This window comes from Heteronotia binoei, chromosome 13, assembly GCF_032191835.1.
Source record: "Heteronotia binoei isolate CCM8104 ecotype False Entrance Well chromosome 13, APGP_CSIRO_Hbin_v1, whole genome shotgun sequence".
NCBI classification, from domain to species: domain Eukaryota; kingdom Metazoa; phylum Chordata; class Lepidosauria; order Squamata; family Gekkonidae; genus Heteronotia; species Heteronotia binoei.
Window position 1 is genome coordinate 8,711,715 of NC_083235.1, and position 17,822 is coordinate 8,729,536.

Here is a 17,822-nt window from a genome sequence, read left to right on the forward strand (position 1 = left end):
GGGGGACATATTTCACATCGAAGGTCAATTATTTTAGTCCTAGAGTTTTTCTTTGTGCTGCGTAATTCATTTCTGGTGCTTTTTCTAGTCTAAAATCTATTTCTGGGCCAAAACAAAAACTTGGTAATATGCTAGGGTAGGGAGAGGTAAGAACCCCGTGGCACAGAGTGGTAAAGCTGCAGTACCGCAGTCCAAGCTCTGCTCATGACCTGAGCTCGATCCCCGGCGGAAGCTGGGTTCAGGTAGCCGGCTCCAGGTTGACTCAGCCCTCCATCCTGCCGAGGTCGGTCAAATGAGGACCCAGCTTTGCTGGGGGGAAAGTGTAGATGACTGGGGAAGGCAAGGGCAAACCACCCCTTAAAAAGTCTGCCGTGAAAACGTCACCCCAGAGTCGAAAATGACTGGTGCTTGCACACCTTTACCTTTCGGGAGAGGTAGCTCAGGATATTTTTCATTGCTCTGGAGTGGTGGTAGTGGTGGGAAGTGGCAACAAGTTGCAGATGACTTATAGCAACTCTGTAGGGTTTTCAAGGCAAGCAGGGCTGATGTGTGGAGTAGGCAGGGTAGGTGGCTGCCTAGGGCCCCCAGGCGCCCCCTTACTTCCCTACACTCTTTGGAGGCATCCTGGGAAGCCTCCGAAGAGTGCAGCATTTTAGCAGCACCCAGCCACTTTCAACCCAATAGCGAGGAGGGCTGCTAAAACACAGCACTCTCTGAAGAGCGCAGCTTTTTAGCGGTGCCCGTCCACTTTCGGGTTGGAAGTGGCCAAGCAGCGCCTTCATGGAAAGGTGCCACTCAGCCACTTCCATCCCAAAAGCGTCCGGGCACTGCTAAAAAGCCACGCTCTTTGGAGAGTGCGGTGATTTAGCGGCACCCAGCCGCTTTTCAGGTTGAAAGTGGCCGAGCGGCGCTTTTTCATGAAGGTGCTGCTCGGCCGCTTTCAACCCGAAAGCGTCCGGGCACTGCTAAAATGCCTCGCTCTTCAGAGGCCTTGAAGGAAGGTGGTTTTCCATTGCTTGCCTCTGCATAGCGACCCTAGATGATACTAAATTGGGAGGGGTTGCAAATACAGTAGAAGACAGACAAAGGATACAGGATGACCTTGACTGGCTGGAAAACTGGGTTAAAGCCAATGAAATGAATTTTAACAGGGATAAATGTAGAGTTCTGCATTTAGGTAGGAAAAATCCAATGCATGGTTATAGGATGGAGGAGACTTGTCTTAGCAGTAGTATGTGCGAAAAGGATCTAGGGGTCTTAGTGGACCATATGCTGAACATGAGTCAGCAGTGTGATGCGGTGACAAAAAGGGCAAATGCAATTTTGGGCTGTATCAACAGAAGTATAATGTCCAGATCACGTGATGGGATGGTATCGCTTTACTCTGCTCTGGTAAGACCTCACCTGGAGTCTTGTGTTCAGTTTTGGGCACCACATTTTAAGAAGGATGTAGAGAGGCTGGAACGGGTCCAGAGGAGGGCGACAAAGATGGTGAGGGGTCTGGAGACCAAGTCCTATGAGGAAAGGTTGAAGGAGCTGGGCACGTTTAGGCTGGAGGGGAGGCAGCTGAGAGGTGATATGACCGCAATCTTCCAAGTACTTGAAGGGCTGTCATATAGAGGATGGTGTGGAATTGTTTTCTGTGGCCTCACAAGGTAGGACCAGAACCAATGGGTTGAAATGAAATCAAAAGAGTTTCCGGTTCAACATTAGGAAGAACTTCCTGACCATTAGAGTGGTTCCTAAGTGGAACAGACTTCCTCGGGAGGTGGTGGGCTCTCCTTCCTTGGAGGTTTTCAAACAGAGGCTGGATGGCCATCTGACAGCAATGAAGATCCTGTGAATTTAGGGGGAGGTATATGTGAGTTTCCTGCATTGTGCAGGGGGTTGAACTAGATGACCCTGGAGGTCCCTTCCAACTCTATGATTCTATGATCTCCAGTTAAAAGGACCAGGCAGGAGGTGATAAGAAAGACCTTGACCTGAGACCCTGGCTCAGTGGCAGAGGCTCTGGTTGGCATGCAGAAGGTCCCACGTTCAATCCCCGACATCTCCAGTTCAAAGGACCAAGCAGGAGGAAATGGGAGAGACCTTGACCTGAGACCCTGGCTCAGTGGCAGAGCCTCTGCTTGGCATGCAGAAGGTCCCAGGTTCAATCCCTGGCATCTCCAGTTGAAAGGACCAGGCAGGAGGGAATGGGGAAGACCTTGACCTGAGACCCTGGCTCAGTGGTAGAGCATCCACTCGGCATGCAGAAGGTCTCAGGTTCAATCCTTGGCATCTCCAGTTCAAAGGTCCAGGAGGTGGTGATGGGAAAGACCTCAGCCTGAAACCCTGTAGAGCGGCTGCCAGTCTGAGTAGACAATACCGACCTTGATGGACTGCCAGTCTCATTCAGTATAAGGCAGCTTCATGTGTTCACGTGGTCCGTCATGGATCCACTGTGTAAGCTAGTAGCGCAGCGTCCAGCAAGGAATTAAAAAGTGCTACTTTGGGGGGCTTTCTTACTCCATCTCTGTAGCCTACATCTTTTTTTCTTCTGTGGGACTCTTTGTCTGGCAGGATGCCAAAAACGAAAAAGCAGATTTGGTACTTTCACTTCTTCTGTGACACTCCCAACTTAGCAGGAAGTGGAAGCAAGGCTGATAAAACCAAAAAGTCTAAGGCCCTCGGTCGTCCAGGTGATGAGGCTTCTAAATCTTTTCTCAGCCTCACGCAAGATCAGTCTAGAACTTCCAAACCGTAGATCCTTTTTTCAGGTTTCTTCCATCAGAGGAGGACTACGTGGGCAGGAGAAAGGCTTCGAATTCAGCTGCAGCATAAGCCAATGGGCCTCCCCCCCTCACTGCTTGGCAGGTACCTTAGGAAAACATAGGCCCCTCCTATGTACTTTGGCAGTCTGTGTAGGATTGTGGTATCAGTAAAGGACTGGATTATATCTGCACCGCCCAGCTCTGCCCAATCCACTGATGGTCACTGGCAAGTTAGCAACAAGCAAAACATCTCCCAGTAAGGCAATTTTGGACTTCTGTCTCAAGCATTGGACAATGGTCCCCTTCGTTGTTAATTCCCACCCATGTCATGCTCCTCTTGTCTTAAGTTCTGGTCTGAGACTCTGCGATGGTTGTCCCCTTTGTAGCTGGGTTGGTGAGAGCCTGCCTTGATTTTGCACATTTTGCTATGGTGAGATCATCCCTAGTGTCGTGAATCTTTACAGAGAGCCACGGGCAACCTATCTGGTTGATAGCTTGCTGTGTGACTTCGAAGGCATTTGTTCTGCTTGCTGCTGATATGGTGATCCGACATCTTAAAACGGGTGGCCAAACGGGAGCCACATGTGGCTCTTTCACACGTATTGTGTCGCTCTCGAAGCCTCCATTGCCTTGCTGGCCAGCTTGGAGAAGGTACCGTCTTTTTCGCACCATAAGACGCACTTCCCCCCTCCCAAAAAAAGTGGGGGGGAAAGTGTGTGCATCTTATGGAGCGAAGGTACCATACGTACCTTCCTGGGGGGGGGATCCGCTGCCTCAGTCCGGCGCTTCCCGCGCCTGCCTGGCTCCAGCTCTGACGCTACAGCAAGCGCCAGGATCGCTCCCTCCGCCCTCCGATCCCAGCGCTTGCTTTAAGCATCAGAGCTGAAGCCATGCAAACAGGCAGGGAGAAAGCACGCCGCCCGCTCCACAGCCAGCGCTTGCGAAGCGCTGGGTTTGCGGAGGGGGCGGGTGCTTCCTCTCTTCCTGACTGCCTGGCTTCAGCTGCTGCTGATAGCAAGGGCTGGGATCGGAGCCTCCTGCTATAAGCCCCTGCTATAAGCTGCAGCTGAAGCCAGGCAGATAGGAACAGAGGAACATGCTTTTTCCGTGCCTGCGTGCCTGGCTGGCAGACAAGGGCGAGATCACTCCCTCTGCCCCCACCGCAAACCCAGCACTTCGCAGGGAGCAATCTTGCTGCTTGTCTCCCAGCCAGGCACGCAGGCGCGGAAAAAGCATGTTCCTCTGTTCCTATCTGCCTGGCTTGCTGGAAGAAGGTGGAGCCAGCCAGGCAGGCACGGGGGAAGCGCTGGGATCGGAGGCGGAGGCAGTGGATCGCCGCCCAGAAGGAAGGTGCGTCCTATGGACCAGAGCACCTTATAGTCCGAAAAATACGGGTATTTGTCTCTTTAAATCACTTTGCCAAGCCAATCCAGCTCGTGGCTTGGAGAATGCATTTAAAGTTAAAGTTGCTTTATTTCCACCTCTCTCCCTCCTTTCTCCCCCATCTATTTGCCTTCCTTCCTTCCTTCCTTCCTTCCTTCCTTCCTTCCTTCCTTCCTTCCTTCCTTCCTTCCTTCCTTCCTTCCTTCCTTCCTTCCTTCCTTCCTTCCCTCAAACATCTGGCGTTCATGTCTTGCAGCTCTCAGACATCTGGTGTTTATTCTATGGGGCTCTTACATTAAGGAAGTTTGGTCAGCCCTGTCTTAAAACTTAATTTATGTCAGGGGTATCAAACATGAGGCCCGGGGTCCAAATCAGGCCCCTGAAGGGCTTCTATCAGGCCCCTGAGCAACTGGCTCTTGTCTGCTTGCTTCTCCCTCCCTTTCACTTCCTTCTGCATCTCAGCTTGCTTTGCGAGGTTTGCTCAATTGCACAGGAGCTACAGAGCAAAACCTCAGTTTTCACCATTGGTTGAGGCTCCTCCCCCTCCTGGTCCCCTGAAGAGGGAGGGAAGGAGCCAGGGTTTCCTTTGTCCGGTTCTCTGGATCCCATGGGAGAAATACAAAGAAAGCACCTTTAAGACCAACAAGTGCTAATGTTTTAAGCGTGTTCTATATTAAGGGTTTGGTTTTTTTAAAAAAAGAACTTTACTCCTGTTTGTGTCCTTTTAAAAGTACATATCTCTGCTACCTAATCTTAAATAGGTACACACATGGCCCGGCCCAATACGGCCCGGCCTAGCAAGGTCTCATTTATGTCAGTTCCGGCCCTCATAACAAATGAGTTTGACAACCCTGATTTATGTAGGTTGGGGGATCGTAGAAGGAAGAGAACGGGCAGTAACCCTTTTTCTTTTTGCCTTTTTGTAGGCTGCATCATGGACGAGTACAGCGGGCTAACGGATAAAGAACTGATCGCTCGCTTGAAGAAGTACGCCATCCCTCACGGGCCAGTTGTTGGTATGAGCGTAATACAGTTTTCTTGGGGGAGAAACAAATTTTGTTTGGGAAGTGCGGTTCAAGCCGGGAACAAAAGCAAAGTAACGATACCAGGGCTGGAGCAGTAATATTGCTTTCCCTGATCGATACTAGGAGCTTCCCTAGAATTCATATAATTCCCATTCCTGTTGCACAGGTAAAGAAATGGAGGTCAGGAAACACCTTCGCCCCCTGATTTATAGAATACCCCAACTCTTGTGAGCCTGTGGGCACCTTTGGAATTCTGACACAGCGTGGCGGGTGCAACCGCAACATGGCTGCTGCCAGACGTGGGATTCTAGCAGGCGCTCCTTTGCATATTAGGCCACGCACCCCTGATGTAGCCAATCCTCCCAAGAGCTTACAAGGCTCTTTTTGATAAGCTCTTAGAGGATTGGCTACATCGGGGGCGTGGCCTAATATGCAAAGGAGCTCCAGCTAGAATTCCACCCCTGGGATAAACATCTGGAGCAGAGGTCCATCAGTGGCTGTTAGCCACAGCTTATTGTTGGAACTCTCTGTCTGGGGCAGTGAAGCTCTGTATTCTTAGTGCCTGCGGGGGCAATAGTGGGAGGGCTTCTAGTGTCCTGGCCCCACTGGTGGACCTCCTGATGGCACCTGGGGGGTTTTTGGCCACTGTGTGACGCAGAGTGTTGGACTGGATGGGCTATTGGCCTGATCCAACATGCCTTCTCTTAGGTTCTTATGTCTGGGGCAGTGATGCTCTGTATTCTTGGTGCTTGGGGGGACAACAGTGGGAGGGTTTCTAGTGTCCTCCTGATGGTCACCTGGGTTTTTTGGCCACTGTGTGACACAGAATGTTGAACTGGATGGGCCATTGGCCTGATCCAACATGGCTTCTCTTATGTTCTTACAGCTCCCCACTGGGTAGAAAAGTGAGGTATAAATAAAGTGGAGATTGCTGAAGGTAGTCCCAGCTGGAAGCGGAGCATTTGAGAGGAATTGGGAGCTGGTGGGGGGGCTAGAAACAATCTGTCACCTTAGATTGAACACACACGCACACACGGATTCTGCCCCTCCAGGAACAACCCGGAAGCTTTATGAAAAGAAAATCTACGAGTACGAGACGGAGCGGACAAAGTATCCTGGAAGATCAGAGGCCCACACAGGTGAGGAGAATCTGGCCAACGTGGGGAAAAGACAGACCTCATTTTGGGCAGGAGCTCACAGGCGTGGAGCTCCTGCCCAAGAGGGGATGGATAAAAATATGGAGCAGAGGTCCATCAGTGGCTATTAGCCACAGTGTGACACAGAGTGTTGGACTGGATGGGCCACTGGACTGATCCAACATGGCTTCTCTTATGTTCTTATGTGACACAAAGTGTTGGACCGGATGGGCCACTGGCCTGATCCAACATGTCTTCTCTTATGTGACACAAAGCGTTGGACTGGACGGGCCACTGGCCTGATCCAGTGGCTTCTCTTATGTTCTTATATGACACAGAGTGTTGGACTGGATGGGCCATTGGCCCGATCCAACATGGCTTCTCTTATGTTCTTATGTCTGGGGCAGTGATGCTCTGTATTCTTGGTGCTTGGGGAGGGCACAGTGGGAGGGCTTCTAGCCCCACTGGTGGACCTCCTGATGGCCCCTGGGTTTTTTGGCCACTGTGTGACACAGAGTGTTGGACTGGATGGGCCACTGGCCTGATCCAACATGGCTTCTCTTATGTTCTCCGGAACCTCTAAATTTTATTGTGCTCTTTTCTTTCTTACCTCCCCTCCGCCATAATTGCTTCTGGGCTCCATTGTTCAAACCCCTGGTGAGAATTTCACTGAACTCTTAAGATTTGACAAACTTTCTAATATTTTCCCCCACAAAAAAAAAAAATGGGGAAATAACCAAAACGTCCTACTCTGTTGGGCGTTCCATTCCATTGGCCTGACCTATGCTGCGGTGCCATCTTTGCCGTAATATTAAACTACCTTTTTTACTGTGCCAGGTTGTTAATCTTATATAACATGTGCCCAACGGAGCCACCACCTAGAACTGTTTAGGATTAAATTGTATTGTTTTATTGATAAGAGACGTTTTAATTGTTATTTATACTGCTTTTATAATGTTGTTAGCCATCTTGAGCCCTTTCTGGCCTTGGGCGGAATAGAAATCGTCGAAATAAATTTAAAAAATAAAAATAAATAAAGCAGACAGATGGAAATCTTCCTCACGAGGAGAAAGTCATTGAAAAAGCATGACGGGGAGTAATGCTTTATGATGACCATTCTAATTCAGGAAGCACTTTAAGGCAGATGCTGAGCTGATAGAATTTAGTCCACCTGCCTGTGTCGTCAAGGGCATGTGGCATATGCAAACGAGTTGTGCTTAATGACCTCCGGCACCTCTTTTTCTACAAAACGACCCCTGGGAAAAGGTATCTCCGGCCTGCACTGAAACCTAATCATTCCCCTGTGTTTGTGCCCTCACAGAGCCAAGGAGTAGCCGCAGCTACACGCGGGAGACCTTTGTGAGTCCTCGGAGCAGGGAAGATTTCAACTACGGCAGAGAAGGTGATGGATACTTTTCAGGAAACTGTAGCTCAGCCGGGGGGGGGGGGGTGGCGGCGAGTTAGAGGCATTGGAAAGCGCTGGACGGGGGTGGGGGGAAGAATCTTGGGCGCAAGAGAAGAAGATGATATTGGATTTATATCCTGCCCTCCATTCCGAATTTCAGAGTCTCAGAGCGCCTCACAATCTCCTTTATCTTCCTTCCCCACAACAGACACCCTGTGAGGTGGGTGGGGCTGAGAGGGCTCTCACAGCAGCTGCCCTTCTGAGGACAGCTCCTGTGAAAGCTGTGGCTGACCGAAGGCCATTCCAGAGCTGCCAGTGGAGGAGTGGGGAATCAAACCCGGTTCTCCCAGATAAGAGTCCACACACTTAACTACTACACCAAACTGGCTCTTTCAACCACCCTTTCAAGGACAACCTCTGCCAGAGCTATGGCTGACCCAAGACCATTCCAGCAGCTGCAAGTGGAGGAGTGGGGAATCAAACCCGGTTCTCCCAGATAAGAGTCCGCACACTTAACCACTACACCAGACTGGCTCTAGAGGAGGATATGTGCTTGGGATGGAAATGTTGGAACATCACAGGGACAAAATTCACCTGTATATGGCAGGGATGGCCAACGGTAGCTCTCCAGATGTTTTTTTTGCCTACAACTCCCATCAGCCCCAGCCATTGGCCATGCTGGCTGGGGTTGATGGGAGTTGTAGGCAAAAAAAAAATCTGGAGAGCTACCGTTGGCCATCCCTGGTATATGGGAAGCTAAACAGGATTGGCTTTGGTTAGTACTTAGGTGAAAACAGGGGTGGAATTCTAGCAGGTGCTCCTTTGCATATTAGACCACACACCCTTGATGCAGCCAATCTTCCAAGAGCTTTCAAAAAAAGAGCCTTGTAAGCTCTTGGAGGATTGGCTACATCATGGTGTGGCCTAATATGCAAAGGAGCTCCTGCTAGAATTCCACCCCTGATGTAGCCAATCCTCCTGGAGCTTACAGTAGGCCCTGTATGACGAGCCCTGTAAGCTCTTGGAGGATAGGCTACATCAGGGGAGTGTGGCCTAATATGCAAAGGAGCTCCTGCTAGAATCCCACCCCTGGGTGAGAGACCAGTCGAAGGTTGCAGTGCAGAGCCAGGCAAGGGCAAACCCCCTCCGTTTCTCTCTCCCCTGACCTGAGTGGCCCCAGGCTAGCTTGATCCCGTCGGATCTCAGATATTAAGCAGGGCCAGCCGTCGTTAGTAGTTTGATGGGAGACCACCGAGGAAGTCCAGGGTTGCTACGCAGAGGCAGGCAACGGCAAACCCCCTCCGTGAGTCTCTTGGCTTGACCGGGATGGCCCAGGTGAGCCTGAGTTTGTCTGATCTGGGTCACGAAACGGGATCAGCCCTGGCTTAGTACTTGGATGAAAGACCCCTGAAGAGGTCCGGGGTTGCTACGCAGAGGCAGGCCGTGGCAAGCCGTCTCTGAACGCATCTTGCCTTGGAAACGCTACAAGGGTCACCACAAGTCAACTTCCATTATTTTTCTCCTAATGACAAACTATATGTCTGTCGCATGTTTAAAGGTGGGTTAGTTGGGTGGGGAAACGTAGTAATCCCTTCCTTTTGGCCCAGGTTCATAGCAATAGAGTCCTTGACAGATACTCTCACATTTTGACATACGACTGTTTTGTCGCTTTCGCATGCTCCTGCTACTCAGATCAAAGGTTTGCTCAATTTTTTAATTTTACTGTTCTGTCATTGAAGCTTATATTTGCACCTTTACATTCTCGATCACTGCATACTAGATGGTTTTACTTCACTGTCATTGGTGCTTAAATCTGCACCGTTTTGCATTCCGGGCCACTGCCTACCAGCTCTGTGTGGCTCTGTTCAGCTCTGTACGGCTTTGCTCACTGCGCCGGATTCCTCGTCTGAGGAAGTGTGCTTAGAGAGCACACGAAAGCTGACGTTCTGAATAAAACTTAAGTTGGTCTTAAAGGTGCAATCGACTCCTGTTTTGTTCTCCTACTTCAGACCAACACGGCTGCCTCCTTGGATCTATCTTCCATTATGTTGTTAGCTGTTATTTCGGGGGGGGGGGGGTGGAATAAAGTACCAAAGCAAATTCTCCCTAATTATTCTGCTTCTTCCAGCTCTTGGCTCCACAAAGACGTATTTAGAGGAAAGCTACGACTCTGCAAGAAATGAGGAATATGCTGACTATGGAAATGAAGGTAAGGGAGAGCGGGGCTTTGGGTGAATGGGAGGAGGCTTATGGGATGGAAGCCGTCCCAGCTGAATATTGAAGGGCAGGGTATTTTTATTTGGGGGAGAACAGTATTCCATTCATTAAGAGAGAATGCCAAACTTGGCCAACACATATCAATAATATAATCGCTAAATGGACAGTATTCACTGCCACAGGAGGTGGTGGCAGCCACAAGCATAGCCAGCTTCAAGAAGGGATTGGATAAGCATATGGAGCAGAGGTCCATCAGTGGCTATTAGCCACAGGGTATAGATGGAACTCTGTCTGGGGCAGTGATGCTCTGTATTCTTGGTGCTTGGGGGAGGCAACAGTGGGAGGGCTTCTAGTGTCCTGGCCCCACTGATGGACCTCCTGATGGTGCCTGGGTGTTTTGGCCACTGTGTGGCACAGAATGTTGGACTGGATGGGCCATTGGCCTGATCCAACATGGGTTCTCTTATGTTCTTATGTCTGGGGCAGTGATGCTCTGTATTTTTGGTGCTTGGGGGGAAACAGTGAGAGGACTTATAGTGTCCTGACCCCACTGGTGGACCTCCTGATGGCACCTGGGGGTTTTTTTTGGCCACTGGGTGACACAGAGTGTTGCACTGGATGGGCCATTGGCCCGATCCAACATGGCTCCTCTTATGTTCTTAAGTCTAGGTCAGTGATGCTCTGTATTCTTGGCTCTTGGGGGGGCAACAGTGGGAGGACTTCTAGTGTCCTTGCCCCACTGATGGACCTCTTGATGGTGCCTGGGTTTTTTGGCTACTGTGTGACACAGAGTGTTGGACTGGATGGGCCATTGGCCTGATCCAACATGGCTTCGCTTCTGTTCTTATGTAGTATGTTTTACGAGTGCTAATTTTTAATACTTAATTTTGAATGTGGAGGCCCAGATCAAGAAAAAGTTTTCAAAAATGTTTTCAGCGAATAAAATAATAACCCCTCGGGCTTGAGATCTGCTGCTTTTATGAATGCATCCTAAATTGTCAGGAAGTTAAGGATTCTTTTTCTAATGCAGCCCTTTTTCCCCCTGTGTTACCCCAGAACCCAGCCATACAAAGTCCTACCTGAGTCACGACTACAGTTTCCCTCGCCATGAAGGACGTTATACGTATAAAACAAAAGGTAAAATCCTGGAATTCGGGGCTCTGGCCCAGTTAGACTCGGGCACCCCTGGAAGGAAAGCAAGGTCAATAATTACACCCTGTCTTTTTCAACCTTACAAACTATTGGTGAGCATCTCTCTCTCTTTCTCCTCAGACTGGGAAGTCAACTCATCCGAAGGCCCCACCTCTTCCTACCGTTACGAATCTTCGATAGGCGGCAGGTCCAATCTAGGGGGAGTGAGTGCCCGCCAGCCGGTAAGTGAGCCCCCGCATCCATCGGGAGCACACGGATGGGTTTCCTGCCAAGCAGCCTGGAGAGCTAGGTTGGCAGTTTGGTGTAGTGGCTAAGTGTGTGGACTCTTATCTGGGAGAACCGGGTTTGATTCCCCACTCCTCCACTTGCAGCTGCTGGAATGGCCTTGGGTCAGCCAGAGCTCTCTTATCTGGGAGAACCAGGTTTGATTCCCTCCTCCTCCACTTGCACCTGCTGGAATGGCCTTGGGTCAGCCAGAGCTCTCTTATCTGGGAGAACCGGGTTTGATTCCCCACTCCTCCACTTGCACCTGCTGGAATGGCCTTGGGTCAGCCAGAGCTCTCATAGGAGTTGTCCTTGAAAGGGCAGCTTCTGTCAGAGCTCTCTCAGCCCCACCCACCTCACAGTGTGTCTGTTGTGGGGGAGGAAGGGAAAGGAGATGTTAGGCCACTCTGAGACTCTGATTTAGAGAGAATCTGCAGTCTTCTTCTGAGAGCCAGTTTGGTGTAGTGGTTAAGTGTGTGCACTCTTATCTGGAAGAAACTGGTTTGATTCCCCACTTCTCCACTTGCAGCTGCTGGAATGGACTTGGGTAAGCCATAGCTCTCGCAGGAGTTGTCCTTGAAAGGGCAGCTTCTGTCAGAGCTCTCTCAGCCCCACCCACCTCACAGGGTGTCTGTTGTGGGGGAGGAAGATATGAGAGATTGTAAGCCACTCTGATTCAGGCAGAAGAGGGGGGTATAAATCTGCAATTCTTTTATTCTTCTTCTTCATAGCGGTGAAGAGTGTATCTGGGAGACCCGAGGATCTAGTATCTGGGAGACTAGAGCTTGAATCCCCACTCCGCCATGGAAGCTCGCTGGGAGACCTTATGGCAGTCCCCCGCTCTCAGCCTAGTATACCTCACCGGGTTGTCATGAGGATAAAACAGCGGAGAGTGATGTAAGAAGAAGTAGTAGTTATTGGATTTATACCCCGCTCTTTACTCTGAATCTCAACGCATCAGAGGGGCCTATAATCTCCTTTACCTTTCCCCTGCCACAACAGACACCCTGTGAGGTAGGTGGGGCTGAGAGAGCTCTCCCAGAAGCTGCCTTTCAAGGACAACCTGTGCGAGAGGTATGGCTGACCCAAGGCCATTCCATCAGCTGCAAGTGGAGGAGTGGGGAATCAAACCCAGTTCTCCCAGATAAGAGTCCGCACAATTAACCACTACTCCCAACTGTCTCTCTAAGGATCAGATATAGTTTTTATATCCTGCCCTTCACTCTGAATATCAGAGAGCAGCTCACAATCTCTTTTCCCTTCCTCCCCAACAACAGACACCCTGTGAGGTGGGTGGGGCTGAGAGAGCTGTGACAGAAGCTGCCCTTTCATGTACAACCTTTGTGAGAGCTATGGCTGACCCAAGGCTGTTCCAGCAGCTGCAAGTGGAGGAGTGGAGAATCAAACCCCGTTCTCCCAGATAAGAGTCCGCACACTTAACCACTACTCCCAACTGGCTCTCTAAGGATCAGATATTGTTTTTTATATCCTGCCCTTCACTCTGAATATCAGAGAGCAGCTCACAATCTCTTTTCCCTTCCTCCCCAACAACAGACATCCTGTCAGGTGGGTGGGGCTGAGAGAGCTCTGACAGAAGCTGCCCTTTCAAGGACAACTCCTGTGAGAGCTATGGCTGACCCAAGGCCATTCCAGCAGCTGCAAGTGGAGGAGTGGGGAATCAAACCCTGCTCTCCCAGCTAAGAGTCCACACACTTCATCACTACACCAAAACTGGCTCTCTGTGAGGGAGCCCCTACTGGGGAGAAAGGCCAGATACGAATAAATTAAATGATAATAGCTAAATAATAGAGGGGGAGCTCTCTGTGTTGAAAAGCTCCCATTCTTCCTTTCAGATTTCAGAGCCGTATCTCTACAGTTCCAGCTTGGGGGATGTCGCTTCCGAGAGGTGAGTGGGGAAGATATCACGGTATCGTGGAGACAGGATAGTCCTGGGAGTTGGTAGCAGTGTTTTTTGGAGGCTGAATACAGCCCATGCTGGGAGCCAGCTTAAAACCCAAAACACACAAATGTTTCGCTCCCTCTGGTGCAACAGAAACAGTGCAGAGATGGCCCTCCAAAGCATGGAAGCTGGGCAGCTGACCAGCAGGGCACTGGGATGTTTTTCTGCACAAACCTCATTTAAATGTACTGGTCACAAGAACATCCGAAGAGCCCTGCTAGATCAGACCAGTGAGGGTCCATCTGGTTCAGCATCCTGTCTCACACAGAGGCCAACCAGTTCCTCTGGAGGGCCAACAACAGGGCAGAGAGGCCGAGGCCTTCCCCTGAGAAGAGCATCAGAAGAGCCCTGCTGGGTCAGACCAGGGAGGGTCCATCCAGTCCAGCCTCCTGTCTCACACAGTGGCCAGCCAGTTCCTCTGGAGGGCCAACAACAGGGCAGAGAGGCCGAGGCCTTCCCCTGAGAAGAACATCAGCAGAGCCCTGCTGGGTCAGACCAGGGAGGGTCCATCCAGTCCAGCCTCCTGTCTCACACAGTGGCCAACCAGTTCCTCTGGAGGGCCAACAACAGGGCAGAGAGGCCGAGGCCTTCCCCTGAGAAGAACATCAGCAGAGCCCTGCTGGGTCAGACCAGGGAGGGTCCATCTAGTCCAGCCTCCTGTCTCACACAGGGGCCAGCCAGTTCCTCTGGAGGGCCAACAATAGGACATAAGAGGCCGGGACCTTCATAAGGACGTAAGAAGAGCCCTGCTGGATCAATCCAGGGAGGGTCCACCTAGTTCAGCATCCTGTTTCACACAGTGAGCCAGTTCCTCTGGAGGGCCAACAACAGGGCAGAGAGGCCAAGGCCTTACTCTGAGAAGAGCATCAGAAGAGCCCTGCTGGATGAGACCACTGAGGGTCCATCTAGTCCAGCATCCTGTTTCACACAGTGAGCCGGTTCCTCTGGAGGGCCAATGACAGGGCAGAGAAGCTGAAGCCTACATAAGGACATCGGAAGAGTCTTAGTGGATGAGTCAAGTGGTCCATCTAATGCAAGGGTGTCAAACACGCAGTCCAGGGGCCGAATCAGGCCCCCGGATGTTGCCCCTGAACAACTGGCTCTCATCTGCTTCCTTCTCCCTATATCTTGCTTCCTTCTACATCACAGCTTGCTTTGCCAGGCTTGCTCAGTTGCCCAGGAGCAAAACCTCTATTTTCTCCGTTGACTGAGGCTCCTCCCTTGGGGAGGAAGAGAGGGAGAACTTGTTTTTCCAGGCTCCCTTAATCGCACAGCGGAGCTCCTGAGCCAAGCCTCTCTTCCTTCTATTGGCTGAATCTTCTCCCTCCCAGGAAGGAAGGAAAGAGCCAGAGATTCCTTTGCCCAGTTCCCTGGATCCCAGGGGAGAGATACAAAGAAAGCACCTTTAAGACCAACAAGTGCTAACATTTTAAGCATGTTTAAGTTGTTTGTTTGTTTTTTTTAAAAAAATTTAATTGTGTTTGTCTGTGTCCTTTATAAAGTTTATATCTCTGCTGCCTAATCTGAAATAGGTACACGCATGGCCTGGCCTGATAGAGTTCGGCCCAACTCAATGTGGCCTGGCCCAACGAGGTCTCATTTATGTCAGATCCGGCCCTCACAACAGATGAGTTTGACATCCCTGATCTAGTGAGTCCACCATCCGCCTGTCTCACATCGTGGCCTTCCAGTTCCCAGCCCCTGGGTTTTGGCCGCTGTGTGACACGGAGTGTTAGACTGGATGTGCCGTTGGCCTGATCCAACATGGTTTCTCTTACGATCTTCTGTCTGGGGCAGTGATGCTCTGTATTCTTGGTGCGGGGTGGGGGAGGAGCAGTGAGAGGGCTTCTGGAGTTCTGGCCCCACTGGTGGGCCTCCTGATGGCACAGGGTTTTTTGCCCACTGTGTGACACAAAGTGTTGGACTGGATGGGCCGCTGGCCTGATCCAACATGGCTTCCCATAAGAGAAGCCATGTTGGATCAGGCCAGCGGCCCATCCAGTCCAACACTCTGTGTCACACAGTGGCCAAAAAACCCAGGTGCCATCAGGAGGTCCATCCGTGGGGCTAGAAGCCCTTCCACTTTGCCCCCCCCTCAAAGCACCAAGAATGCAGAGCATCACTTGCCCCAGACAGAGAGTTCCAACAATACGCTGTGACTAATAGCCACTGAAGGACCTCTGCTCCATATGTTGATCCAATCCCCTCTTGAAGCTGGCAATGCATCAAATATGTTTTAAAATAAATAAAATTAAACTACATCTGCACTCTGGAATTGCCATTAAACTATAGATTATATATGTTATAGACTATATATGCTGGATTAGTGTTGTTTTAAAAAAATTTATGCTGTTTTATAATTTTAATGTGTTTTATGTGTTTAATGTGTTTTAATTATTGTATTTATATGATGTCCTATTGAATGTTGTTAGCCGCCCTGAGCCTGCCCAGGCGGGGAGGGCGGGATACAAATAAATAAAAAATTAATAATAATAATAATAATTGCAGAGACAGCGGTTCCTACCAGACCGTCTTCCATCGGAAATCGTCCGGCCCGTCCTCGCTGGGGGTGGAACCTCGCCGGGCGATTCGTCCTGAGCTCCAGGCCCCCAAAAAGGATCTGGGCGGCGATAAAGGAACCAAGCGTTACCTACCCCTCTGGCCGCAACTCTTGCTGTTCGTCTTGTTGGCTGGTTTCTTGGCCTTCACCTATTACTTCTTGCAGGGCAACGCAGATGACAACCCCTTTGTGAAGTACCTTCGGCAGTAATGCCTCAACCTCCGTCGTATCTTCTGTCTAAATCCGGAGGCCTCGAGAGCCCCGGATGTTTATATGGGGCCGTCACCAAGTGCCTTCTGGTTCATCTAACCTAAAAACGGAAAGGTGTCGAGGGGAACGGGTGGTGGGGTATGTATGTACATAGGAAGCTGCCTTATATAGAATCGGAGCGTTGTTCCATGGTGGTCAGTACCGTCTACTCGGATCGGCAATGGCCAGAGCCGTACCCAGGATGTTAAAAGTAGGGGGGCTTTTTAAAAAGACAGGGGACGCCCTTTCCCTTTCACTGCAGGGCATGCGGATTTTCTGGGGTAGGGGCGAAAGCTGGTGGCTCTGAAAATAGAAGAAGATGATGATATTGGATTTATATCCTGCCCTACACTCTGAATCTCAGAGCGGCTTACAATCTCCTTTACCTTCCCCCCTCCCCCCAACAGACACCCTGTGAGGCAGGTGGGGCTGAGAGAGCTCTGACAGCAGCTGCCCTTTCAAGGAAAACTTCTATGAGAGCTATGGCTGACCCAAGGCCATTCCAGCAGCTGCAATTGGAGGAATGGGGAATCAAACCCTGTGTGGCAGGTGGGGCTGAAAGAGCTCTCACAGCAACTGCCCTTTCAAGGACAACCTCTGCCAGAGCCATACCCAGGATTTTAAAAGTCGGGGGGCTTTTTAAAAAGACAGGGGGCGCCCTTTCCCATTCACTGCAGGGCATGCTGATGGTAGGGGCGAAAGCTGGAGACTCTGAAAATAGAAGAAGAAGATGATGATATTGGATTTATATCCGCCCTATACTCTGAATCTCAGAGTCTCAGAGTGGCTTACAATCTCCTTTACCTTCCCCCTGCCCCGCAACAGACACCCTGTGAGGCAGGTGGGGCTGAGAGAGCTCTGACAGCAGCTGCCCTTTCAAGGACAACTCCTACGAGAGCTACGGCTGACCCAAGGCCGTTCCAGCAGCAGCAAGTGGAGGAGCGGGGAATCAAACCTGGTTCTCCCAGATGATGAAGAAGAAGACATTGGATTTATATCCCACCCTCCACTCTGAAGAGTCTCAGAGCGGCTCACAATCTCCTTTCCCTTCCTCCCCCACAACAGACACCCTGTGAGGTGGGTGGGGCTGGAGAGGGCTCTCACAGCAGCGGCCCTTTCAAGGACAACCTCTGCCAGAGTTATGGCTGACCCAAGGCCATGCCAGCAAGTGCAAGTGGAGGAGTGGGGAATCAAACCCGGTTCTCCCAGATAAGAGTCCATGCACTTCACCACTACCCCAAACTGGCTCGGTTTTTAAATTTTGCCGAGTGGCCAAGTCGAGGCAGCCAACCCTAAAACTGGAGTCAAGAAGGGACTTCACTTTGCACGCGAGTAGACCCCACAGACCAACAGCCCCCATGGCTATGGGCCTAGCGGCGGCTCTCTAGTCAGACGTCTTTCTCAAGCAGAGCAGCGAGATTTGAGCACCTTAAGAGACCGACAGAATTTTCGGGATATGGGCTTTCAGGAGCCAAAGTTCAAACTTTGCCTCTCGAAAGCTTATACTCGGAAAATCTTGGTATTTAAGGTCCTACGGCCCTCAGACCCACATGGCTACCCACGGAAATGATCTTCACACACCCCTACCTTTTAACTGGAGATGGGTGGGGTGTTTGAATCCAGGACCTTCTGCGTTCCAGGATGTTCTACCACTGAGTTATGGATTCTCCACTTGGGGGTGAAGGGTTCCTACCACCTTATCTGACTTAATGGCAGCT

At 50.7% G+C, this 17,822-nt stretch overlaps 1 protein-coding gene across 1 annotated transcript; it reads left to right on the plus strand.

Annotated features, from left to right (window-relative positions):
* Window positions 1-2,432: 2,432 nt before the first annotated feature.
* LOC132581834 (emerin-like) lies at window positions 2,433-16,077 on the plus strand. Its single transcript, XM_060253250.1, has 9 exons — window positions 2,433-2,445; window positions 5,063-5,152; window positions 6,214-6,300; window positions 7,619-7,699; window positions 9,831-9,911; window positions 10,976-11,056; window positions 11,192-11,292; window positions 13,189-13,241; window positions 15,804-16,077. The coding sequence occupies exons 1-9, from the start codon at window positions 2,433-2,435 to the stop codon at window positions 16,063-16,065; spliced, it is 849 nt and encodes a 282-aa protein (XP_060109233.1). The 3' UTR covers window positions 16,066-16,077.
* Window positions 16,078-17,822: the final 1,745 nt, after the last annotated feature.

Bases quoted from the DNA above. Each gene is read 5' to 3' on its own strand.
- LOC132581834 (XM_060253250.1), top strand. The intron at 7,700-9,830 runs GTGATGGATACT...TGCTTCTTCCAG, and splicing joins TTTCAACTACGGCAGAGAAG to CTCTTGGCTCCACAAAGACG. The intron at 13,242-15,803 runs GTGAGTGGGGAA...TAATAATTGCAG, and splicing joins GGGGATGTCGCTTCCGAGAG to AGACAGCGGTTCCTACCAGA.